At 26.9% G+C, this 21,370-nt stretch overlaps 2 protein-coding genes across 2 annotated transcripts in view; both read left to right on the top strand.

Annotated features, from left to right (window-relative positions):
* The first annotated feature begins 1,906 nt into the window (after window positions 1-1,906).
* LOC103570103 (innexin inx1) lies at window positions 1,907-7,832 on the top strand. The gene is made up of 4 exons (XM_008547710.2): window positions 1,907-3,005; window positions 4,601-4,708; window positions 4,966-5,121; window positions 6,034-7,832. The coding sequence occupies exons 1-4, from the start codon at window positions 2,754-2,756 to the stop codon at window positions 6,610-6,612; spliced, it is 1,095 nt and encodes a 364-aa protein (XP_008545932.1). The 5' UTR covers window positions 1,907-2,753; the 3' UTR covers window positions 6,613-7,832.
* Window positions 7,833-12,573: 4,741 nt separating this feature from the next.
* LOC103570102 (innexin shaking-B) overlaps window positions 12,574-21,370 on the top strand; it is a 29,490-nt gene continuing 20,693 nt past the window's right edge. The window contains exons 1-3 of the mRNA XM_053740504.1: window positions 12,574-12,695; window positions 12,767-12,897; window positions 13,537-13,771. Of these exons, the coding sequence (XP_053596479.1) occupies window positions 12,660-12,695; window positions 12,767-12,897; window positions 13,537-13,771 (402 nt within the window). The 5' untranslated portion in view covers window positions 12,574-12,659. The remainder of the gene's footprint in view (window positions 12,696-12,766; window positions 12,898-13,536; window positions 13,772-21,370) is intronic.

The raw sequence follows: 21,370 nt of genomic DNA on the forward strand, positions 1-21,370 counted from the left end.
TTTGTCTGGTCTGTCTCATTTACTCTCATAATTAAGAGGCCAAAAAAAATGATCAATTTTTTCGCAGGCTTATAAAAATTCGCGTTAATAATTACTAAAAATAAAAAAAAGTAAATTGCCAACACGTAATCTAACATTAAAAATAAAAAAAAAAAGTATGAAGGTCTCTGTGAGCATTGGACATTTTAAAATTCTTTCTTCGTACGTCGGTAGTCTTTGTTCATTTGATTAACGTTCTATACACTTAGACGTTATTTCATACGTATACTGAAATATTTATCAATGTACAAAACACAATACTGTTGGTCTATAGTAAGCATTATATAGTGTGGGCTGTAGACTGTAGACAAAATACTTTAGTACAATACAATACAATGGATAAACGTATTTTTGATTTCACCCGTCCAGTGAGCCTTGAAGGTTTTAAAGAGAAACTTTAAAGCCTGGAGAGATCCGCGATGGTAAAGCGTTACAACCTCAAGCGCCTTCAGACGCAAACCCAGTAAACCCTGAGGTGATAAAAACTGGAACGGTAACTACTACTGTGAGATCGTCGAGTCGATTGGTCCCTGTTGTTGTTGCTCTTTGCTAACATTCGAGACTAAAAAAGTGACTTTACTTCCATTCGACTGCATTGGTACTGAATATCAAGGACCAGAAGAGAAGAAAAAAGAGACCATGATAAAAAAAAAAAATGATAAAGAAAGTCTGGAGTTTTAAGTCGCGTAATTGTCTTATGTTTCTCGAGATTTCGTGATGATAATAGGCTGCGCTTTGTTTAAATAATTATTGTACGTTCTGAAGATGTCTGATGACGTTACAAGGACTGAATAATATTTATTATTATTTTTTTAACCTTGGATACACTGATTTTTATCTTATAATTAAAAGCTCGTTGTCGGTGATACAGTACGGTCATTCTTTTAGTATGAGAAAGTTTAGTAGTTTAAGTTGAGTCCACTCACTTGTAAGTAATTGACCGTAAAATTTTTTTTTATTTTCTCGACCATGTGTTGAAAAAATTTAGTATTTTATGTAACTAATTTTTCAGTGTCTAATGTTGAGAAATTTAATGCTTGTAAATATAAATTTTTTGTTCCAAAAACTAAAAATTAAATTTTAGTGACAATTAAAAGAAAATTAATTATGGAATAATTTTTTTTTAACTAAATAAATTCTTAATTAAAAAAAAATTACACTTAAAAATATGAAATTAAAAATTGAAGTCAAAATTTTATTTTTAGATTTAATTTAAAAAATTTAACTCTGAAGTATGAAAAAAAAATTTTAGATTAATTTTGATCAAAATTTTTAATAAACAAGAATTATTTTTGGGCTAGTGATATTTTTAAAATTAATTTTTAATAAAAAATAATACTCCGAAAACTGAAAAAAATTTTTTTTTTGTTTTAAAAGTCTTAAGCTCTTTATTCTGGGTGCAACATTTATCTATAGAAAAATTTTCTTGATTTCCAGAGCAATCTAGATGGGCCCAGAAGTTAACGGTCGGGTGAAAATCACACTGCGTATACCTATATATGAAATAATAGTGAGGATAGTGAGCAAGTAATGTTGAGAACGCGTTTATTCTCAACTATAGACAAAAATACAATATAATACTACATACAACATGCAACAAACCAAACGAAACTATAGAGTTCTCGGTACCAAGCAACCGAGCTCTCGAGAAAGAGAAAGAAGTAGAATTTGCCTCGAGAGGGGAGCATGTTGCTCTGATGGGTTACCATTAGCACGGTCCCCCTTTTAAAGAAACACCCAACAAAGACAGAATTACTAAAAAAGGAGCAAGAGAGAGGCATAAAAAACGCTGTCCCCCATCCTGCAACCCGCGATCCCCCTCGCGGCCTCAAAGGACCCCTTCCCCTCGGCACGTTTTTCCCCCCGGCCCAACAAATCCACTGGCACTTCTCGTCAGTCGACGACCAAGAGACTCGTACGTACGTGCTGCTGACGTTCGACGACAATCGCTAGCCGAAGTCAACGATACTTTAATATTTCTCCTTTTTCTGTGTTATATATACATACATATATATGTGAACACACGTGCGAAACGATACGTGGGACCGCCAATTTTTTTTTTCATTTTATTTGTCATAAATTCTCAGGACTAGTGCTCGCCTCGTACTTCATCTCAAGCTCAACTGAACTTCAAAGTGCTTCGCTCAAATTAAACCTTCAAATTTTTACTCCATTTCACTAGTTTTGGCTACTCAGTATTGTTTTTTTTTATTTTTGCATTTAAAACAAATTTGTTTACATATGCAACACGTGTCTTTGACTTATGAGTCTTCAGTGACATTGAGGACTCCAATAAATAGATAAAAAAAAAACGTATTGTTTAATTGGAGAGTTAAAAGGATCATTGACAAATAAATCGGCATTAACTCTGTGGTTAATAAATAAATTGTTTGGAAATAGTGTTCTCATATTATTAAATATATATCTACAAGATTGTATCGACTGGGAGAACTCGTATCGCTGGAGATCGAGGGGAAACTCGAGTGATAATAATAATAATAATATAATATATATATAAAATAAAGTGGGAGAAATAATCGGTGGACAGCTGGTACCGGTTAACCATCCGGTCTTTTTCAAACGACTAAAAAGAAGCTTCCATGCGTTTCATCAATTAGTTTTGTTTATAGATATTTATTTATTTATTATTATTATTATTATTATTATTGTTTTTTTAAATATTATCAGTGATAATAATAAACAAATAATCAGCCATGTATAATTTATTGCGAGGACTGAGCCAATATTTAAAATGGCAGGAGGTTAAGACAGATTCAATGGTTTTTCGTATGCACAATATTTTTACAACTGTATTGTTGCTCACGTGCTCACTTATAATCACGGCCACCCAGTATGTCGGTAATCCGATATCCTGTATAGTTGGCAAGGATTTGCCTAACAATGTTGTCAATACATTTTGTTGGATTACTTCAACTTTTACTATGCCTGATGCATTTAATCGTCAGGTAATTTTTTTCAATTTTAATTAATATTTCTTTTTTTTTTTTAATTAATACAATGAAGGGGAAACGGGTCTGAGATACAAACAAAAGAGGATATTTTTGTTATATTTTTTTCAGGGTACCTTCTTTATTAAAATTCTTAAAATTTGCGACATCGTTAGGTATCAGCAGTGCTGCCAGAACGTGCGATATTTTTACCCCCTCCTGAGGTGAAATAGCATTGAGTGTAATGGCAGGAGGGGGTAAAAATATCGCACGTTCTGGCAGCACTGGGTATCAGTCCAAGATAATTCTGCTAAATTTTCATAAAAAAATATTGAAAAATGAGCCAGTGGTAGTGGGGAGAGACGAGTCACTTAAAAAAAAGTCTCCATGCCGTAGGAAGGATAACTCATGACTGCCTCATCTGAAATTAAAAAACCAAAAAGATTTCTTTAGTACATAAGTTTATCTTAGATTTGAACGAAGGATTTTTTTTTTCAAAAACTACTTATGTTTTAATTAAATAAGAGCAGCAATTTTTGGCAAAAATCAGAATTTTTTTATTACACCTTTACCAAAAATTCAAAAATTAATATTTTGTTTATTCCTTCGTTCAAATCCAAGGTAAATTTATGTACTCAAGAAATCTTTTTGGTTTTTTGATTTCAGATGAGGCAGTCATGAGTTATCCTGTCTATGGCATAGAGACTTTGTTTTTAAGTGACTCGTCTCTCCCCACTACCACTGGCTTATTTTTCAATATTTTCTTATGAAAATTTATCTGAATATTCTTGAAATGATGCTTAATTATGCCACAAATTTTAAGAATTTTAATAATGAAGGTACTCTGAAAAAAAAATTACAAAAATTTGCTTTTTTTTTTGTATCTTAGACCCGTTCCCCCCCCCCCTTAATATAGAATCATATATATATATATTTTAATAAATTATATTTATCAAAAACAATGAAAAGGAAATAAAATAAAATTTTTTCTTAAAGAATAAAAATAAAAGATAATTACTGCTGATGTGATAGATGTAAGACGAATGTAATATCAAGGCAATTCTGGAAGGCAATTAAGTGCTTATCGAGTTGAATCTTATAGCGTTTGTATCCACTTGCAACAGATAGAGCTGGGAGTATTAAATACAGTGTGGAATAACCTACAGGATTGTTTATGAATGTATATATATGTATATATATATATTTATAAAAGTATTATATGTCACATACATGGCACATATTTATGTATGTATAAGTATAAATACATGTGAATAGAGGCTAATGTATAATCGACGCGTGTCTTTTGAGTTGTTCTCGAGATTCAAATTACCCGTAGGATCTTGTCCCCTACTTGCTGAGTCTTATCACACAGGAGAATCCAGTTAGCGTTTTAGTCGCGCTGGCAAAGCAGATATTTAAGCAAATTAAAGCTCTTATCTTGCAACACCGGGTTTTAGTCAGCTATTGTACTAACATACAATGAATTTAGTTTAAGAAACTGCGATAAAATTTTTTTTGTAAAAAATGTTACATAATTAATGTTCTGTTCTCATCTGACTGAAAGTATTGAAACAACCCGACTAATTATGGTTTATTTTGACTTCTTTTGACAGGTTGGCGTTGAAGTTGCACATCCTGGTGTGTCAAATGACTTTGGAGATGTTGGAGCAAGGAAATACTACACTTACTATCAATGGGTCTGCTTCGTTTTATTTTTCCAGGTAAAGTTTATCGTATATCTTATTAATACTGATATACATATATATAGTATATATGTATGGATGTATTAGATTGACATGCTGTGACACTTTGAAACGCCAGTAGTATATATTTGTAAAGATATAAATAAATAATTCCAATGGTATGCTGAAGGACTTGTATTTCAAATAGATGCTATCAATTACCACAGCTAATACGATACTTTCTATATTTATATATAGATTTATGATAAATATTTTTATTTGATTTATTTTTACAGGCAATGTTTTGCTACCTTCCGCACTGGCTTTGGAACATTTGGGAGGGCGGTCTCGCCAGTACACTGGTTATGGGTTTAAATCATGGTCTTGATAGTGAAGAAACCATTTGCAAGAAAAAAAATACTCTAATGGATTATTTAGTGACTCATATTAAGGTATTCTATGAGATATTAATTCAGTAAATTACAGTCAATCTCAATAGCCTTGATTCAATATGATTAATGAAAATTGATCAGTCATTATAATTATTTGTCCATGATGTCAACATTATTTTCTTGTTAATATTTTAGAAAATTTTTTTTAAATCACTAGAAACATTATGAAGAAAAAATTTATCTTTTAAATATATCAATACAGTTTTCTATACGTAAAAAATAACTAGATGATGCAACATAAACCGATCTAGGTGGGTCACCATGAAAAATCATGCTAGTGGAACATGATTTATCATGTTACACCAACATGAAAAACTCATGTTGAGGCAGCATGATTTTTCATGTTGTAGGAACATTACATTAATGTTGTAGTAACTTTACATTCATCTTGGAGCAACATGATTTTTTTGTTGCAGTAACATTACATTCATGTTGCAGAAACATGAAACACTCATGTTGTAGTAACTTTACATTCATCTTGGAGCAACATGATTTTTTTATTGCAGTAACATGACAAATAATGTTGCCCTAGCATGATTTTTTCATGGTGATCCACCTAGACTTGTTCATGCTGCACCATCTAGTTTTTTTTCATGTAAGAAACGGTCCGATTAAATTTTTTGAAAAATTTTAACAAATTTCTTTAAAATTTTTCTAAATAAAAATCTTTCATTAAATGTTTTTTTAAATTTATTTGAGTACAAAAAAAAAGGTATTGTTGTTAAAAAATAAAAAAAACGAAGAAAGAAATATAACATTTAAAATAAAGAAGACAAGAAAAGACAACATTAACAAGAACATAGTTGACTTGTACCCAATTTACTCTCATTGAATCTAATTCACGCTAATTTGCTTCCCGTCTTTATTATTATTATTATAAATACAAATATGATTATTATTTATTATTTTCAGAGACACAATATGTACGTATACCGTTATTTTGTCTGTGAAGTATTGTGTGTAATAAACATCTTCGTGCAATTATATTTAATGAATCGTTTCTTTGACGGTGAATTTATGAGCTACGGTCTCCGAGTATTGCAATTTTCTGACACACCACAAGAAGAACGTGTCGATCCAATGGTATACGTATTTCCTCGAGTAACTAAATGCATATTCCACAAATATGGTGCATCCGGAACGATTCAAACCCACGATTCATTATGTATTCTACCACTGAACATCGTAAACGAGAAAACTTACATCTTCATCTGGTTTTGGTTCATAATTCTATCAATTTTCTTGGTCTGCCTGATGATCTACCGCGCAAGTTTAATATTCATGCCTTCAGTACGACCTTACGTTTTAAAATACTCCGGTCGTTTACTGTCTATCGAAGTATGTTCGAATATCAGTAAAAAACTTGATCTCGGTGATTGGTGGTTGCTTTATATTTTGCAATCGAACATGGACTCATTGGTCTATCGCGAATTATTAGAAGAACTCACTAAGAAAGTCGGCAATCATATGTCGCAGCCAGTTAATCAGTAGTTTAGTCATATATATTATATTTTATTTAATTTTCTTTAGTTATTTAAAAATTTATTGAAAAGTAACCGAATAAAAAAAAATATTTTTCAAAGAATTTAAAAATTTGCAAAACATTTAAATCACTTGTAATTAAAAAGTTAAAAACGCGCCAAGATCTGAATAAATTTATATGATTTAATTTTATAAATTATACGAATAATATATAATGACAATTTTTATGTGATTACTGATATCTGTTATATATGATCTATTGATATTATTTTTAAAAAGACAAATATGAACATATTATAATAATTAAGTAATTAATTAAATTTAAATAATATACAACATATCTAATTACTAAAATCTGTCATATATGATCATATAAATGTTATTACTACATTTTTAAGTACGTATATATGGTGACATATATTTTTGTATCAGTATATATTTAAAATTTATAAATTTGATAAAAGTTTTACTACAAAAATATTTAAGCAGAATTTAATAAGACTATATCGAGTATACGCATGAGATATATATTTAGATAATATATATTGGTATTCATAGAATATACATATAAATGGATGAAAAAAATTGAAATGCCTACTCAGAATCATCGATGTCATGTATGTATTTGTTTATATACTTTTAATTTAAATTTAAATGGAAATTTTATTTAAAAGAAATCGATAATTGATTTCATTATACATTGCTCAACTCTCACGACATTTATCTATAAATGTATATATATATTTATATATATATATTTGATTCTTCGGGGTTTATCAATATTAAATGTAACGTTTCTGATAAATAAAAATGGCAAATCAGTTTTGAATATTTTTTACATGACATAGGGAAACTGAGACTGAAAATAAAATTTATTGACATTTAAATAAATGGATCAAAGCCATGAGATAAAAGGCTGTTTATAAAATATAAATTTTTTTCTTTAAATGAGATTTTAACTCTCTTTTCTAATATCGACAATTTTTTAAATTTATCGTCTAATCGATATTGTGATACACTTTAAAGTAATCGTTTTTTTAAAATGATTTATTATAAAATTTTACAAAGATTTTGAACAATTGAAGATTTTTTGATAGTCCAGTGGTCCAATATGATTTAAATAATGAGATAATTTGTAAGATTTAGTGTTAATTAATTGATTAATTAATTATTAAGGAACAGAGATGATAATTAATGAAGAATGTATTGGTATTAATTATTATAGATGTATGATTTAAATGATAAATTAAATTTATATAAAAATTTATTATTAAATAAATTACTAAATAGTTTATATAAAAAATTACCGCTTTTTTTTTTAAGTCTATAATTATTATTATTCTATTATGTAAAAGTGGGACTCAGTTTGTTTTTAGTGAAAAATTTTTAATTTAAGATATCGTAAAAAAATTATTTGGTTTTGTTTCTACGGTTGATTATTCAAAAAAAACTAAATTTGAAAAAAAATTGTGGCGCAAGTAAAGTTGTAGCAAAAAAAAAATCTAGCCGCCAAAAAATTTAAAATTTGAAAATTTTCTCAACATTAATTGTCTGGTAGTGATTTAAATTAAAAGAGATGTAAAATTAGTTGATTTTTAGACTGGCAAATTTTTTTTTTATGCAAAAATTGTCGTAAAAAAAAATGATAAGTATAAAATATTAATTTTTTATGATATTTTAATCGAAAAGTTTATTATCGGAAGATATTATCACCCTATTTTTATATAACGTATTAAATGAAAACATAATATTATGGAATAATTCGCATAGTATTATTTCAAAAATAAATTAACGTTGAATAGTTCTTTGTACCCTTTGTAATTTAATTAAACGCGCAAGTAAAAGACTATTGAGTAAATATAATATATAGTAAAGCACTGAAATAACTAAATATGGATAAAAATAAATAATCCATAGCTTGAACTTAAATAGAAAAATATTTAAAATATATAAATAAAAATATATTTTTGATCCAAATAAAGCACTAATTGTCTGTGTAATTATTGTGTCTTAATTAAGGGCATAAATGTCTGAAGTATAAATATATACTAGAGTTTGTATATATCAATAAAAAAAAAAAAACAATAAATAATATAAGACAGTTATTGTATTGAGATAAAATGGGTTAAAGTGATTGCAAGTGATTTTTGATCTAGTTACGAGCCATTAAGGACGCACGTCAAGTCAGAGGGCAGAGATAAATGAATAACTCATGTACATTAAATCGTTTATTGTCGTAGTGGACGTAGTTAGTATAGTGCATAGCTTACACAGATCACTCTCTCTTACACAAGATAAATAACTACTTGGAGAAATAACTCGACTGAGAGTATTCTGCAGAATTTACTGCACATGTTGACAGTGCGGCTGCTCATAACGATTACTCTATAATATTCACCAGTGATTTTGCTTTATATATATTTTAATGAAAAGCTAAATCGCAATATTACTGCCTTTACTTTACAACACCTGCCTTTATTAACACTAATCTGATTTATTATTATTATATTTATATAATCATTATTTTATCATCAATAAAAGGCTTTGTTCTTTGTTGTCTAGTATTTTTAATTGGCAAAAAATATTTTTTTTGAGATAAGGTAAAAAGACCCGAGTCTATTGACACGATCTAATTTTATATATTTTTTTAATTTTTAAATATTAGAATTATAGAAAATATATGTATAATTGATAATATATATGATGGCATGAAGAAAAAAAATTTTAATGATTTTTAGTTCTAAAAAATCGGAAAATTGACATTTGATAATTTGAATTTTTATTTTTAAATCAAAATCATTATTGATTTTATTTATTTATTTGATATAAAATTTTTCAAGCATCGATAAAATTAAAAAAATATTTAATAAAATTTAATTGCACACTTCAAGCGCGAAAAACTGAGAATGCTTTACTGACAGATCTTTTTTTGACTATTTTACTCAGACAAAAATATTTCTACACTCTTTAAATTACATAAAAATAAATCAAATTGTATACTAGCATACAGAGAATATATTAAGGAACAATTTGAACCCAACATTGTCCATCAATTATTTTATTAGTTTAAAATAAATTATTTTAACTGAAAAAACCAGTGCGGTCACTTGTTACGTATGAAACTTCGCACACTCGATAGCTATTGATAGACACAATTAATCAGCCTAACTTTCTTTTTGTTATCTTTGTGTTTTTTATGACAAGAGCTCAATGAAAAATCACTATCTAAATCTTTTTAGTTTAATTGTTATTAATTAAAAAGGCAAAACTGATTATTCACGAAAAATTTAGCTGCCATTTTTATCTTTACTGTTATTATTTTTTCATTATTTCTCGCCATCAACTAATGGTAGCAGCACTAGCGCAGTAGTGCAGGTTTGAAAAAAAGAGCGGCGTCCAAGACAAAAACGCGGGATATTTAAAATATTTTAATAGAAAAAAAATTAAATTGAGAATAAGAAATAAAAAAATCAAATTGATAATTTATAAGTTGAATAAAAATTCATAATAAAAAATCATTAATTAATATTATAAAACAGAAGTAATGATTAAAAATGAAATGAGCGATTGAGGTGTGCATTTTTTAATTTTCTAATATTATTTCTAGTTTGAAATTTGTCAGTTACGAAAAAATGTAACTAAGTTCGGATTTATATGAAATTTTGAAATTTTTCATGCGGACAAATTTTTGGAACTTTTTTTTACACGATTAGTATCAAATAAGAGAATGCATTCAAAAATTTATTTATTATTATTATTAAATATGAGTTTTTATTTTATCTACTGAAAGAAAAAAAAATAAATCAAGCAAATGATTGAATTAAAATTTTTTCATTGATTAATTAAAAAAATATATTTTTATTTTCTAGTTATTGTTTTTTTTAATAAATATGTAACATATATTGACCTATTTAATTGGCATTGATAAAGTACATATTGGTCGATGCTTCTACTTAAAATAATACAAGTAAGTTACTTTCTCCAAATAACTCAAGCACGTTCAAGTGCTATGACCTTAATAGGTAAGTTAATTATTTTATATTTTTGAAAATTGTCATTCATATATTTTTTTTTTTACACGCGGACATATTGATATAGTTTTAAATTCCCTTCACATATTTTGAGTGGAGTGATAAATTTTCATGAATAAAAGATGAGCAATATTTAAATAATATATCTCCGTATCTTTAAATTGTAAAAAAAAAAAAATATAGAACACTCGATAGATGCGACAGTGAATCAATTATTTTTAATAGAAAAAAGTATGTAACTTTTAATCTCGTTAACAAAAAATCCTAAAAGCCAATTCCAATAATTTTAATCACTGAAATTTTAATTTTAGATACAGATAATAAGAAATAAACGAAAATAATAATAATAATAATAATAATAATAATAATAATAATAATAATAATAATAATAATAATAATAATAATAATAATAATAATAATAATAATAATAATAATAATAATAATAATAATAATAATAAAAAAAGACCAGCGAAATTTTTTACTATAAAGTAATTGAATTGAACAAATTAAAACTAATTAATTGTTGGGATTGTAAACTTGTTAATTAAATTAATGTAATGAATTTAGTCTAAAAAATTATATTGTCCCAAAAATATAAAATAAATTTTAACAGAGCATTCAAGGAAGTTGCATTTTAAATAATTAAAATTTGTGTAAAAAAAAAAAAATATGTAACCTAATTAAAAAATACTAAAAAGTTTTTCGGCTGGCCCAGTGAAGTCTCCGAATTAATCCGATACTAAAATTAAACTATACAACGATAAAAAGTTATTCTTAATTCCTCAATATATATGTACATACATATATATGAAAGTTAACTGTCACAATGACAGGGCGCCGAGAGACAAGTTGATAAAGCATAAAGTTAAGATAAAATGTTATAATAAAATAAAAATGTCTTATACAGAACATATAGTAGCGGAGTGGTGCGATAAATGCGATGTCATAGTTGTCGTCATTGAGACTTGGGCTTAACGTGGGCGAAGTAGAAGGACAAATTGTGTCATAGTAGGAACGAGATACGAGACGTATTAAATAAAACATTAAATAAGCGAAACGAGAATAAGGGAGAAGAAAAAAAAATTTATAAATAAAATTTGTCTCACCCAATTGGTTTAGGTTTATATAAAAATAGTATTATCGCTGCTCCTCATTATCATCAACATCATCATCTCCGTCATCAACTGTGTGGTCTTTGTTATTATTATCATTATTTTAATAATTATTCAAATAATTATGTTTATTATGTTGATGATTATAATCGTCAACATCATCATCATGCTTTTAAATTCTTACATATACTTCTTGGCAACTAAAAGCACAGGAGCTAAGCATAGTAGGTCGGGCACTATGTTTCGAATCAGTTTCTTGGGAGCTATCCCGCGCATCGGGACACACGCGTACGTCATATCATCATTTATTTATTTTTTTTTTTTATCAATTTATAAATATATTTTAATTGAGATAAGACAGATTTTTTTTTCGAATCTTAAGAACTTTTTTTTCACTCAAATAAAAAAAAATTAATTGCAATGAATGAAAAATAAAAATAATAATAAAGTAAAAATGTGTTTTATAAAAACATTACACAGAGTAAAAATGAAAGAATATATATTTTGAGAATTTAATCGTGAAAAGAGGAAACAATGTCGTGATTTAATAAATCATGTATAAGTAAATATAAAAATGTCACGATTCGATATTCAATGGACTGGTTAAATAAACCATGGATAGTTTAAGTATAAGTTTGAGTTTAAGCTGTGGGTGATTTTTTAAAAATTTTTTTTCTAAACTATGCGAAACCCACATGAAAGAATAAGTTGTAGTATCAGTAGTAGTAGCAGTAGCAGTAGCAATTCGATCATCACGACCAGTAGTACAAGTACAGTGATTTATATCGATAAATTAAACCGTAGTGAGGGTGGACATAAGACAAGATCCTCGCGTATTAAAAATAAAAATAAAAATCCACTCAGGGTATTGTTGGATCCTTCTAAATATAAGGGACGTCACGATCAAAGAATAATGGATGCATTTAGTGCTTTATATTTTTTGTTTCGTGTAAGTGATGAATTATATATTTTTTTATAAATTTTAATTTAATAATTTATATATATATATTTATTCAATAGGTAAGAAGAGTTACCTGTGATGGTTTTCTCATGAGAGCACACGTGTTCACGGCTGCTGTCATGTTAATATTTTCAATTATCGTATCTGCTAAACAATCTGTAGGAAATCCTATTGACTGTGTACACACGAGGTACATTTTCATTTTTAATTATTTATTAATTTATTTTTTGATAAAATTTTTTGAAAAAATTTTCTGAGTCAGGACACACATATGGTTCAAAAGTTTATATATGTATGTATTTATGTATATTTATACGATAAAACGCGACTTATTACGACGATAGCATCCACAATTCTTAACTGATCTCAGTGAAACTTTAGCACACATTTTCTGTAGAGGATTTTCGAGATCAAGTTTGAAAAAGGGCAAAATCGGTCAATTAGTTTACGAGTTACAGCATTTTCAAATTTTCAAATTGTCAAAAATTCATATTTGTACTGATTCTTTCTTCAATAACTTTTTAATGTGACAACTTATCGAATTTATTTAAAATGCATCTGAAAGCTCTTTAAATAAGCTTTAATTTTCATGCCTATATATATTTTTAGACCACAGAAATTACTTATCTTACTATTCATTAAATGAAATTTTGCTACTGGGTTTTTGCTGATGTTCAGAAAAATTTTTCTGCAGCTTTCCCAATGACCCCAATTTCGACTGTACACTTTTTACATATATATCTATTTATACATATAGATATCATGAAATCTACTTCCATTTCGGTTGCTGAATGGCCTTTTTAAAAATTATTTTTGTTTTCTGTTATAGAGATATTCCTGTGGATGCATTCAATGCTTATTGTTGGATACACAGTACTTATTTTGTTACTGGAGCAATGCTCGGTGTTGCTGGAGTAAATGTAGCCTTTCCTGGAGTTGCTCCTTCAACTTTTCTTTGGTCTCACAGACGATTTGGTCACTTATCAGATCACAATCGTCATCGGCAAGAAGAAATTAAAGTTATAAGATATTATCAGTGGGTCGCATTTTTGTTATTACTGCAGGTAAATTTAACTTTTCACTGATTAATAATAAATTATTTTTTTATAAGTAATTAGTGATATGTTGTTTATATATTTGAATTCGATTGCTTGATCAAAGGCGCGATCTATCGATGAGTTGAGGAACTGTCGATGAAAACACTGACCGGCAAAACCGGCATCTGCGATCGGTTTAAAATTACATTTATATTGTATTAATATACTGAATAATATTATTATTGTTGTTGTTATTATTATCATTATTATTATGATATTGAATAACAAATATTAAATTATCTTGGGGATGTGAGGGCTGTGGTATGTTTGAGCATTTGGTTAATAGAGAATGGAGATAGAAAATTACATGATCCATTGCATTAGCAGTATATATATATATATATATATATATATATATATATATATATATATATATATATATATTTATCTTTGAATAATTTGATTTATTATCACTTGAAGGCAACCACCGAGTGTTCTACACTTGACAGAATCTTATTAATTACAACCAAAGAGACGTTTTTATCTTATTACGTCCATTATTTTATCAATTTATACTATTATATTTTTAATTAATTATTATAAATATTTGCTTGGCTAATTTTAAATTGTTTATTAATAGATACTTATAAAAGAAATCTTTATTTTCGAAAATAGGGGATAGCTGACAAAAAGAAGACTAGTTGAAAACTTTTTTTTACTTTCGGCCAAAGTAGGGTGGTTACAAAAATGGAATTTTTTAAAAATATTTTTAGCAAAATTTTACAAGTATATTGATTTATATATAAATTATAAAAAATGTAGGATTTTTTATACAATTTTAAAGGAAGCGACGAAAAAAAATTTCAAAAATAAGTCCTGGGTATTTTTGATAAATTATAAATAATTGAATTAGTGTTAAGTGATTTTGAAGAAAAAGTTTTTGGGTACCTCTAATTCAAAATTTTATTTTTAAAATTAATATTTTTTTTCCTTACTGATTTTTCTATATAAATTTTACTACAATACAAATACAAATTTTTTTAAAACTATAAGGGAAGGGAACTGACCAATCACAAGAAGAGATTTAGGGATGAAAATAGGGAAGAATTTTTAATAATTTCAGTTTTAAAGAAACCGGCATAACAATAGTGTCACAACAGAGCTTGTAGTTAAATTTTCTATCTCACATATAGCAAATATAAAGTATAGTAAGTGCAATTATTGCAAATTTTTAAATAATTTAAATAATTATTGTGAATTAAAATTTTTTTTAAATGACCGAAGAAAAAAATATATCTGAACGAGTGTAAAACGTATTCTACGTGAGTGAATCAGCTCGGATCGAGTAAGCGTTAATAAAACACATCTCATTGCTTCGCAAATAAGTTGTGCAAAAATTATGATTAAAACTCTAACGATTTATTATCATGTCGGTCGAACGTGATACTGATCAATAAACGTCAAAAAAATTGTATGCTATACTACAACTATTACTCGAGTAAGATCTGTTTTCAAAAATTATCGATAAGCTTCAATAGAAATTATTTGTCTCCATAGTAATGATTGTAGTGTAGCAAAAAAAATTTCTGTACCCGCACGAAAAAATATATATCCCGGAAAAATAGTATATATCTTAGGGTGGGCCAAAAAAAATAACTAATTTTTCTTTCTTTAGTTACCGTGAAAATATTGTTAAAGATGATGAAAAAAAAATTCTGGTAAAGTTTAAGCTCTTAATATTAATATTAAGAGGTGGCTCATCGAATTTTTTGATTTCCCATTTAAATAACATGGAAAAAAATAATTTTTTAGTTTGGAATTTTTTAACTCGGCAATGGCTCATTGTACGAATAAGCTCAGTATATATTTTTGTAGGGAATTTAACGCTCTACAAAAAATATCTCTTATCATTTTTCGATAAATCCATCTGTTCAAAAGTTATTCGAGCTCGAAGTCAAATTAGAGCAAATTTCGAGATCTTTTTACTTTTTCGGCGAAACTATCGGACTTATCGTAAAATGTTATAGACTCTTTTTTGTAGACAATTTTATTTCCTACAAATTATTATAAATAAATTTTTTTCAAATTCTGCATTGTTTTCTAGCTATTTCCATTTTAATGCTAAGTTCTTGAAATCGATCAGAACACTGCTTTTTTAGGAGCTTGGCATTAAAATGTAAATAACTAAGAAAAAAATCGAAATTTAAAGAAAATTTATCAGAGATAACTTTTAGGAAGTAAAATTGTCTACAAAAAAGATTCTATGATATTTTACGATAAGTCCAATAGTATCACCGAAAAAGTAAAAAAATCTCGAAATTTACTTTAACTTGACTTCGTTACCTTGACTCCGACCCTAATATATATATGTATATATTTACATATATGGCTTATATCTGTAGTAGTGTCGTATGTATGCTATTTTGCCGACATATCCTTCCGGATATATATTTTTTTGTATTAGATTCATCAGTCTTTTTAAAGTTTGCTCTGCAGTGTATTAAAAATTGTAAGATTATTAATCCTCATTTTCTCTGTGTACAAAACTTCATTGCCCAATCAAATAAATAAATTAGTAATCAATCGATAAAAAAAAATTTATTATATATTTTTAAAAATAATTTTAAATTTAATATACTACGGTATAAAAATACTTCGATATTTATTCCCATGATAATTTCTCAGAAGTTTCAATTTATCATCCGGAAATAATGACGTCATTTGTATGCAGGTAATTTAAATAAAAAATAGTTGAAATAGGTTTTTTTACAATTTAAGTTTGAGTTTTAAATTTACAATTTAACAAGTGTTCAAGTAGTATCATCAACAATAATTATTGCTCACGACCCACTACTGTCACTTATCGCGCACGAGCATACTGTCAAGTATTTATTTATATATATAGATATAAATATATACGTGTATCTATATGAAAATTTTGACAGCGCATTTGTTAATCCATATTGTTCGCTCTAAAAATGTCATTGGTTCATTTGTAAACCATCAAGATTTATATTTTTTTCAAAAAAAAAAAATACAATAAACAACAATTTGTTTTTCTTGGTAAAAGAATTTCGAGAATGATGGATGAAAGGATTTGTTGTTATTCACTTTCCGGGTATATAAAATATATATTTTTTAGAAAATGAAATTATAATAAGACATGATATGAATTTTAAACTGACGTTTAATTTCATTTTTCTCAATAAAATATATAATTTTTCAGTTTTATTGTCTTTGAAACGTAAATTTAATGTCACAATGATTTCAAAATGATAAATTGTTAAATTATAAACTATTATTATTAAACATATTTATGTCTATACATATATTTGTGGTATTGTGTGGGTTAAAATTATTATTATGAGTATTATTTCTAATATATATAAAAGTGAGGAGGACATATTGCAAAAATTAAATAATGAGTTTTATGTTGACACGAACGGAAAAACAGAAATTTCAATTGGTCCTCAGAACTTATATTGCTTACGGTAAATTTATGTCGACATTATATATATATATTTATATATATATATATATAAATATATAATAACAATAACGTAACAACAGACGTAAATTCGTTCCGTTGCGCTGGTTGGTTACGGCACAAATTTACTGACATTTATCTTAAAATTGGCCCTGGCTGCACAATTGTTTTTGAATATACTTTGTTTTATAAACTCTTAATTGAATTAACGCCAAATGTTTTATTTTTAATTCGAAAATAAGGTAAAAGCCCCTTTACCCGCTCAGTAGCATTAGTCGCTCACTTTAACTGTTTAATGCATTTCTTATAATTTTTATAAAAAAAATTTCAACTAAAAAAATTGTTATTGATAAATAATTATTTGTGAATCTTAATATATTAAAATATCATGTATCAAATTATTTTATAATAGATTATAAATTTAAATTAAGTGACTGTTTTCAAAATCGCGCATAGCCGGGCATTTTTTACTTTAACGTTCGTTCGTTAGATTAAATTTAGGTTACGTCAAATTTTTTAATAATTGTTATAACTATATCTTATTAATTATATTTTTAAAATTCATGAAATTTAATATTATGAAAGAATAAAGTAATATAATTTATAAATTATTTGTCCAAATCAATAAACTTATGATAGTTTAATTGGTATTGTCTTTGAGCGACTATAGGGCCATGTGTTGATCGAGTAATGGTACATGACAATTTTTAGTGAGCGACTATGGGTACACTCAAGGACCTTATTTGAAAAATTAATAATAATTAATTATCAAGATTATTCTTAAAACTAAAATTTAATTCTAATACTTAAAACTTCAAAAAATAACTATAAAAAAAAATGGTTTTTAATTTTATTTATTAATTTATATTGAGAGATTTAATCTCACTCCAATGAAAAGTGAGCGGGTATTACGGCTTTTACCTTATTAAAATTATTTTAAATAAAAATAAATAATTGCAAGCAAAAATAAAAAGAAAAATAATCATTATCATAACGTAATATTAAATATTTTTCTTTGAGTTCTTGAGTACACAAACATTATGTACATATTTATATTTATAAAAATGTATAAAAAAAAAAAAGGGATCACTTGAATTTGGGATTGCGTAAAAGCTGGATAAACAGCATAGCAATTGGTTTCGATATACAAATGTTTAAAGAAGAGTCGTGTACGGAAGATTAATAAAAAAATCGCGTGTCAATTTAACTTATGTAAACAAAAATAATAAAAAGTATATGGGGAAATAAAAATAAAAATCAAAGATTAAATAGCGTTTATCTAAAAAAAGATTAGTGTTAATTTTGTTTTTTTTTTTTTTACAACGTTATAGGTCGTCCTAAAAAAGTTTAGCTTTAAGAAAATAAATAAAAAATTATTTTATTTCTAATTTAAAACGTTTAAAATAAAAATAATAAGAGAAGAATTTGAAAACGTTAATATACGATCTTTAAAACATAATTCACAGCTTAATTCTTGATGGTACTTCGTAAAATTTTACGCGACATTTCCGGCGTTTTAATGATATATTTACTTTCTTAAATTGTTATTTTTAAAGACGTATTTTATAAATATATATCGATAGATAATTGTTTTTAAGTATTTATATAAATCAATATAAGAGAAGAGGGGCAAAATGGGTTCCGATAATTTTTTTTATAAATTACATAAGGGGCAGAATGGATCCACAGAATTTTTTTTAAAATTTTACATTGGACCAACACTAATATCATGGAATAATTTAGGCCACGCAAAATTATTTATAATGAATATTAAATCCAAAATTACTCCTGAAATATTTATTCAAATAATTTAATATAATTATTATAAAAGTTCAATTTATCAAAGGCTGATTAGATTTGTCCATGTAATTAGAAAATAATTTTAATTAAATGCAATTAATTTTTTTTTTATTTTTCAGGCGGGCGAATTTGCCCTAATTTTTTTTTAACGGCCATATTCTTACCGTATTCTAATTTGAGAATTAGAAAGAAAGTAGAACAAGTAAAAAAAAACTCACATTTTATAATTTTTTTTAGCGGGCCCATTTTGCCTCTAAATTGGCCGTTCATAAAATACGTCATGCAAAATTTTACCTTTTTAGATCCCTCCCCCGCAATATTGTGTCACAAATGACAGCCCCCGTAACAAAAAAAATTTTTTTTTTAAACTGAGAGAAAAATTAGCAAAATTGTACGATGAGCTGCGAATGTCACATTTCCTTAAACCCCCCGACCCCCTTGTCGCAGTAAGCGATACGCCCTCCCCCTATAAGTGCGAACGTGTTTTATGAACGGCCCCATATAAAAAAATTTTTTGTTCTCTAAAAATAGAATAAAAAATAAAATATTAAATTTAATTTCCTCTTTTGCTTTCGGCTAAATGAAACATATCAGCATATATATTTATTTATTTAAATTATAATAATTATTATTTCCGTCAGTCAAATAAGTATGCGATGATACGAATGCACCCATAGGTTCTACTCGCGTTATCGAGTCTTACAATCCAAGAGGCGTCTATTTCGAAAGCTGATAAATATCGGGATATAAATTTAACAGAGCAACGACCATCAGTGCAGAGTAATATGGCATAGGTATTTACCTTGTACAACACAACTTTACTCATATATGTTCATTTATATCATCAATGTATGTATATGAGTTGTGTAGACGTAGTCATCCATTTACGAATTTAGATGCCCACGTGCATAATATTATTACATATATCGTCAATTTAATCGCATACACACATGGACCGACCGTATTGATTGCCGCGTACATTAACTCTTTACTTTACTAATAGTAAAGTTGTGTAGTCTATGTTGTACATACAAGTTAACATGTACATAGATGATAATATACAGTAATAGTTGCAAAGAACACACAGTTGGACGTTTATTAGATATACATAATACGTAATGTTAAGCCGGAAGGTTATCGTCTTTTTTTCTTTCTCTTTCTCTCTCTCTCTCTCTCTCTCTTTCTGTATAAAGATATTCTGGGATTTAATTTTCAGGCAACGAGAGAGAATTTTATTTAACATGACTTAAAACTAAACTCTTTTACTCAAATTAGACGATACGATATAATGTGATATATAAACCAATGAATATATATGTATATATATGTTGTATTGGTTATGTAGTGATGTGAGCCTGCTGGATGATTAGATTGGCTATTATATTATTATATTTACATCGCCAGACAGAGTGTGTGCATCACTTACAACCTTTACGAGTAGGCTAACGTCAGACACTCGCGCACACCGCACACACTTTTATGTCTGGTTGATGTATTGCCGGTTGAGACAAAAAAAAATTATTATAGTTTGATTTATTGGCTAAGAGATATAGTTTTGCGGTGTGTACTCTTGTGTGCTGTATATATGTAGGGTGTGTGTGAGTTTGTGTGTTGGGTATTGGATGCTGTGAATACAAGGCTTTAAATTAATGGATTTTCAATTTGATTATTTTTATCACTGAAGATTAATAATATAAATTATTTTTAGAATTTATTATTTATTTTTAATTAGCTTCGATGATGGGAAACTTTCGTTTTTTTAATTAATTAATAGATTTTATTTATGGCGAACAAATAAAAGGGCTGGGAATTTATGAACAAGGTGAAGATAGTTTTTAAATTTTAAAAGTTACAAATTTTATTTCTTAGTTAATTTAAAAATTTTTAAATAGTATAATAGCCAATTAAAATTACTTTTTTTAAAGTTAATTATTTTTCCTTAAGTAGCTATTAATTTTAATTAAGAAAAAAATCCGTCAAAAAAATTTATTTATAATTTTTTAAAAATATATATATATATATAATATTGAAATTGAGCTCTACCAAAAAAGTTTTACCATTTTTTGATAAAAAAAATAGTTTTCTAATTGATTTTAAGAGCTTGACATTAAAATGAAAATAACTGGAAAACAATGCGGAATTTCGAAAAACTTTATTCGTAATAATTTGTAAGGAATAAAATTACGTACAAAAAAGTTCCTATGACATTTTGTGATAAGACTGATAGTTTCGCCGAAAATGTAAAAAGATTTCAAAATTTGCTATAAATTTGACTTTAAGCTCAAATAACTTTTGAACAGTTGGATTTATCAAAAAATGATAAGAGACTTTTTTCTAGA

Source organism: Microplitis demolitor, chromosome 7, assembly GCF_026212275.2.
Source record: "Microplitis demolitor isolate Queensland-Clemson2020A chromosome 7, iyMicDemo2.1a, whole genome shotgun sequence".
Lineage (NCBI taxonomy): Eukaryota > Metazoa > Arthropoda > Insecta > Hymenoptera > Braconidae > Microplitis > Microplitis demolitor.

What these genes read in the sequence shown, in the direction of transcription:
- LOC103570103 (XM_008547710.2), top strand. Translation starts at nt 2,754, where the DNA reads ATGTATAATTTATTGCGAGGACTGAGCCAATATTTAAAATGGCAGGAG. An exon ending in CTGATGCATTTAATCGTCAG is followed by an intron (nt 3,006 to 4,600) that starts GTAATTTTTTTC and finishes TTCTTTTGACAG; the next exon opens with GTTGGCGTTGAAGTTGCACA. An exon ending in GCTTCGTTTTATTTTTCCAG is followed by an intron (nt 4,709 to 4,965) that starts GTAAAGTTTATC and finishes TTATTTTTACAG; the next exon opens with GCAATGTTTTGCTACCTTCC.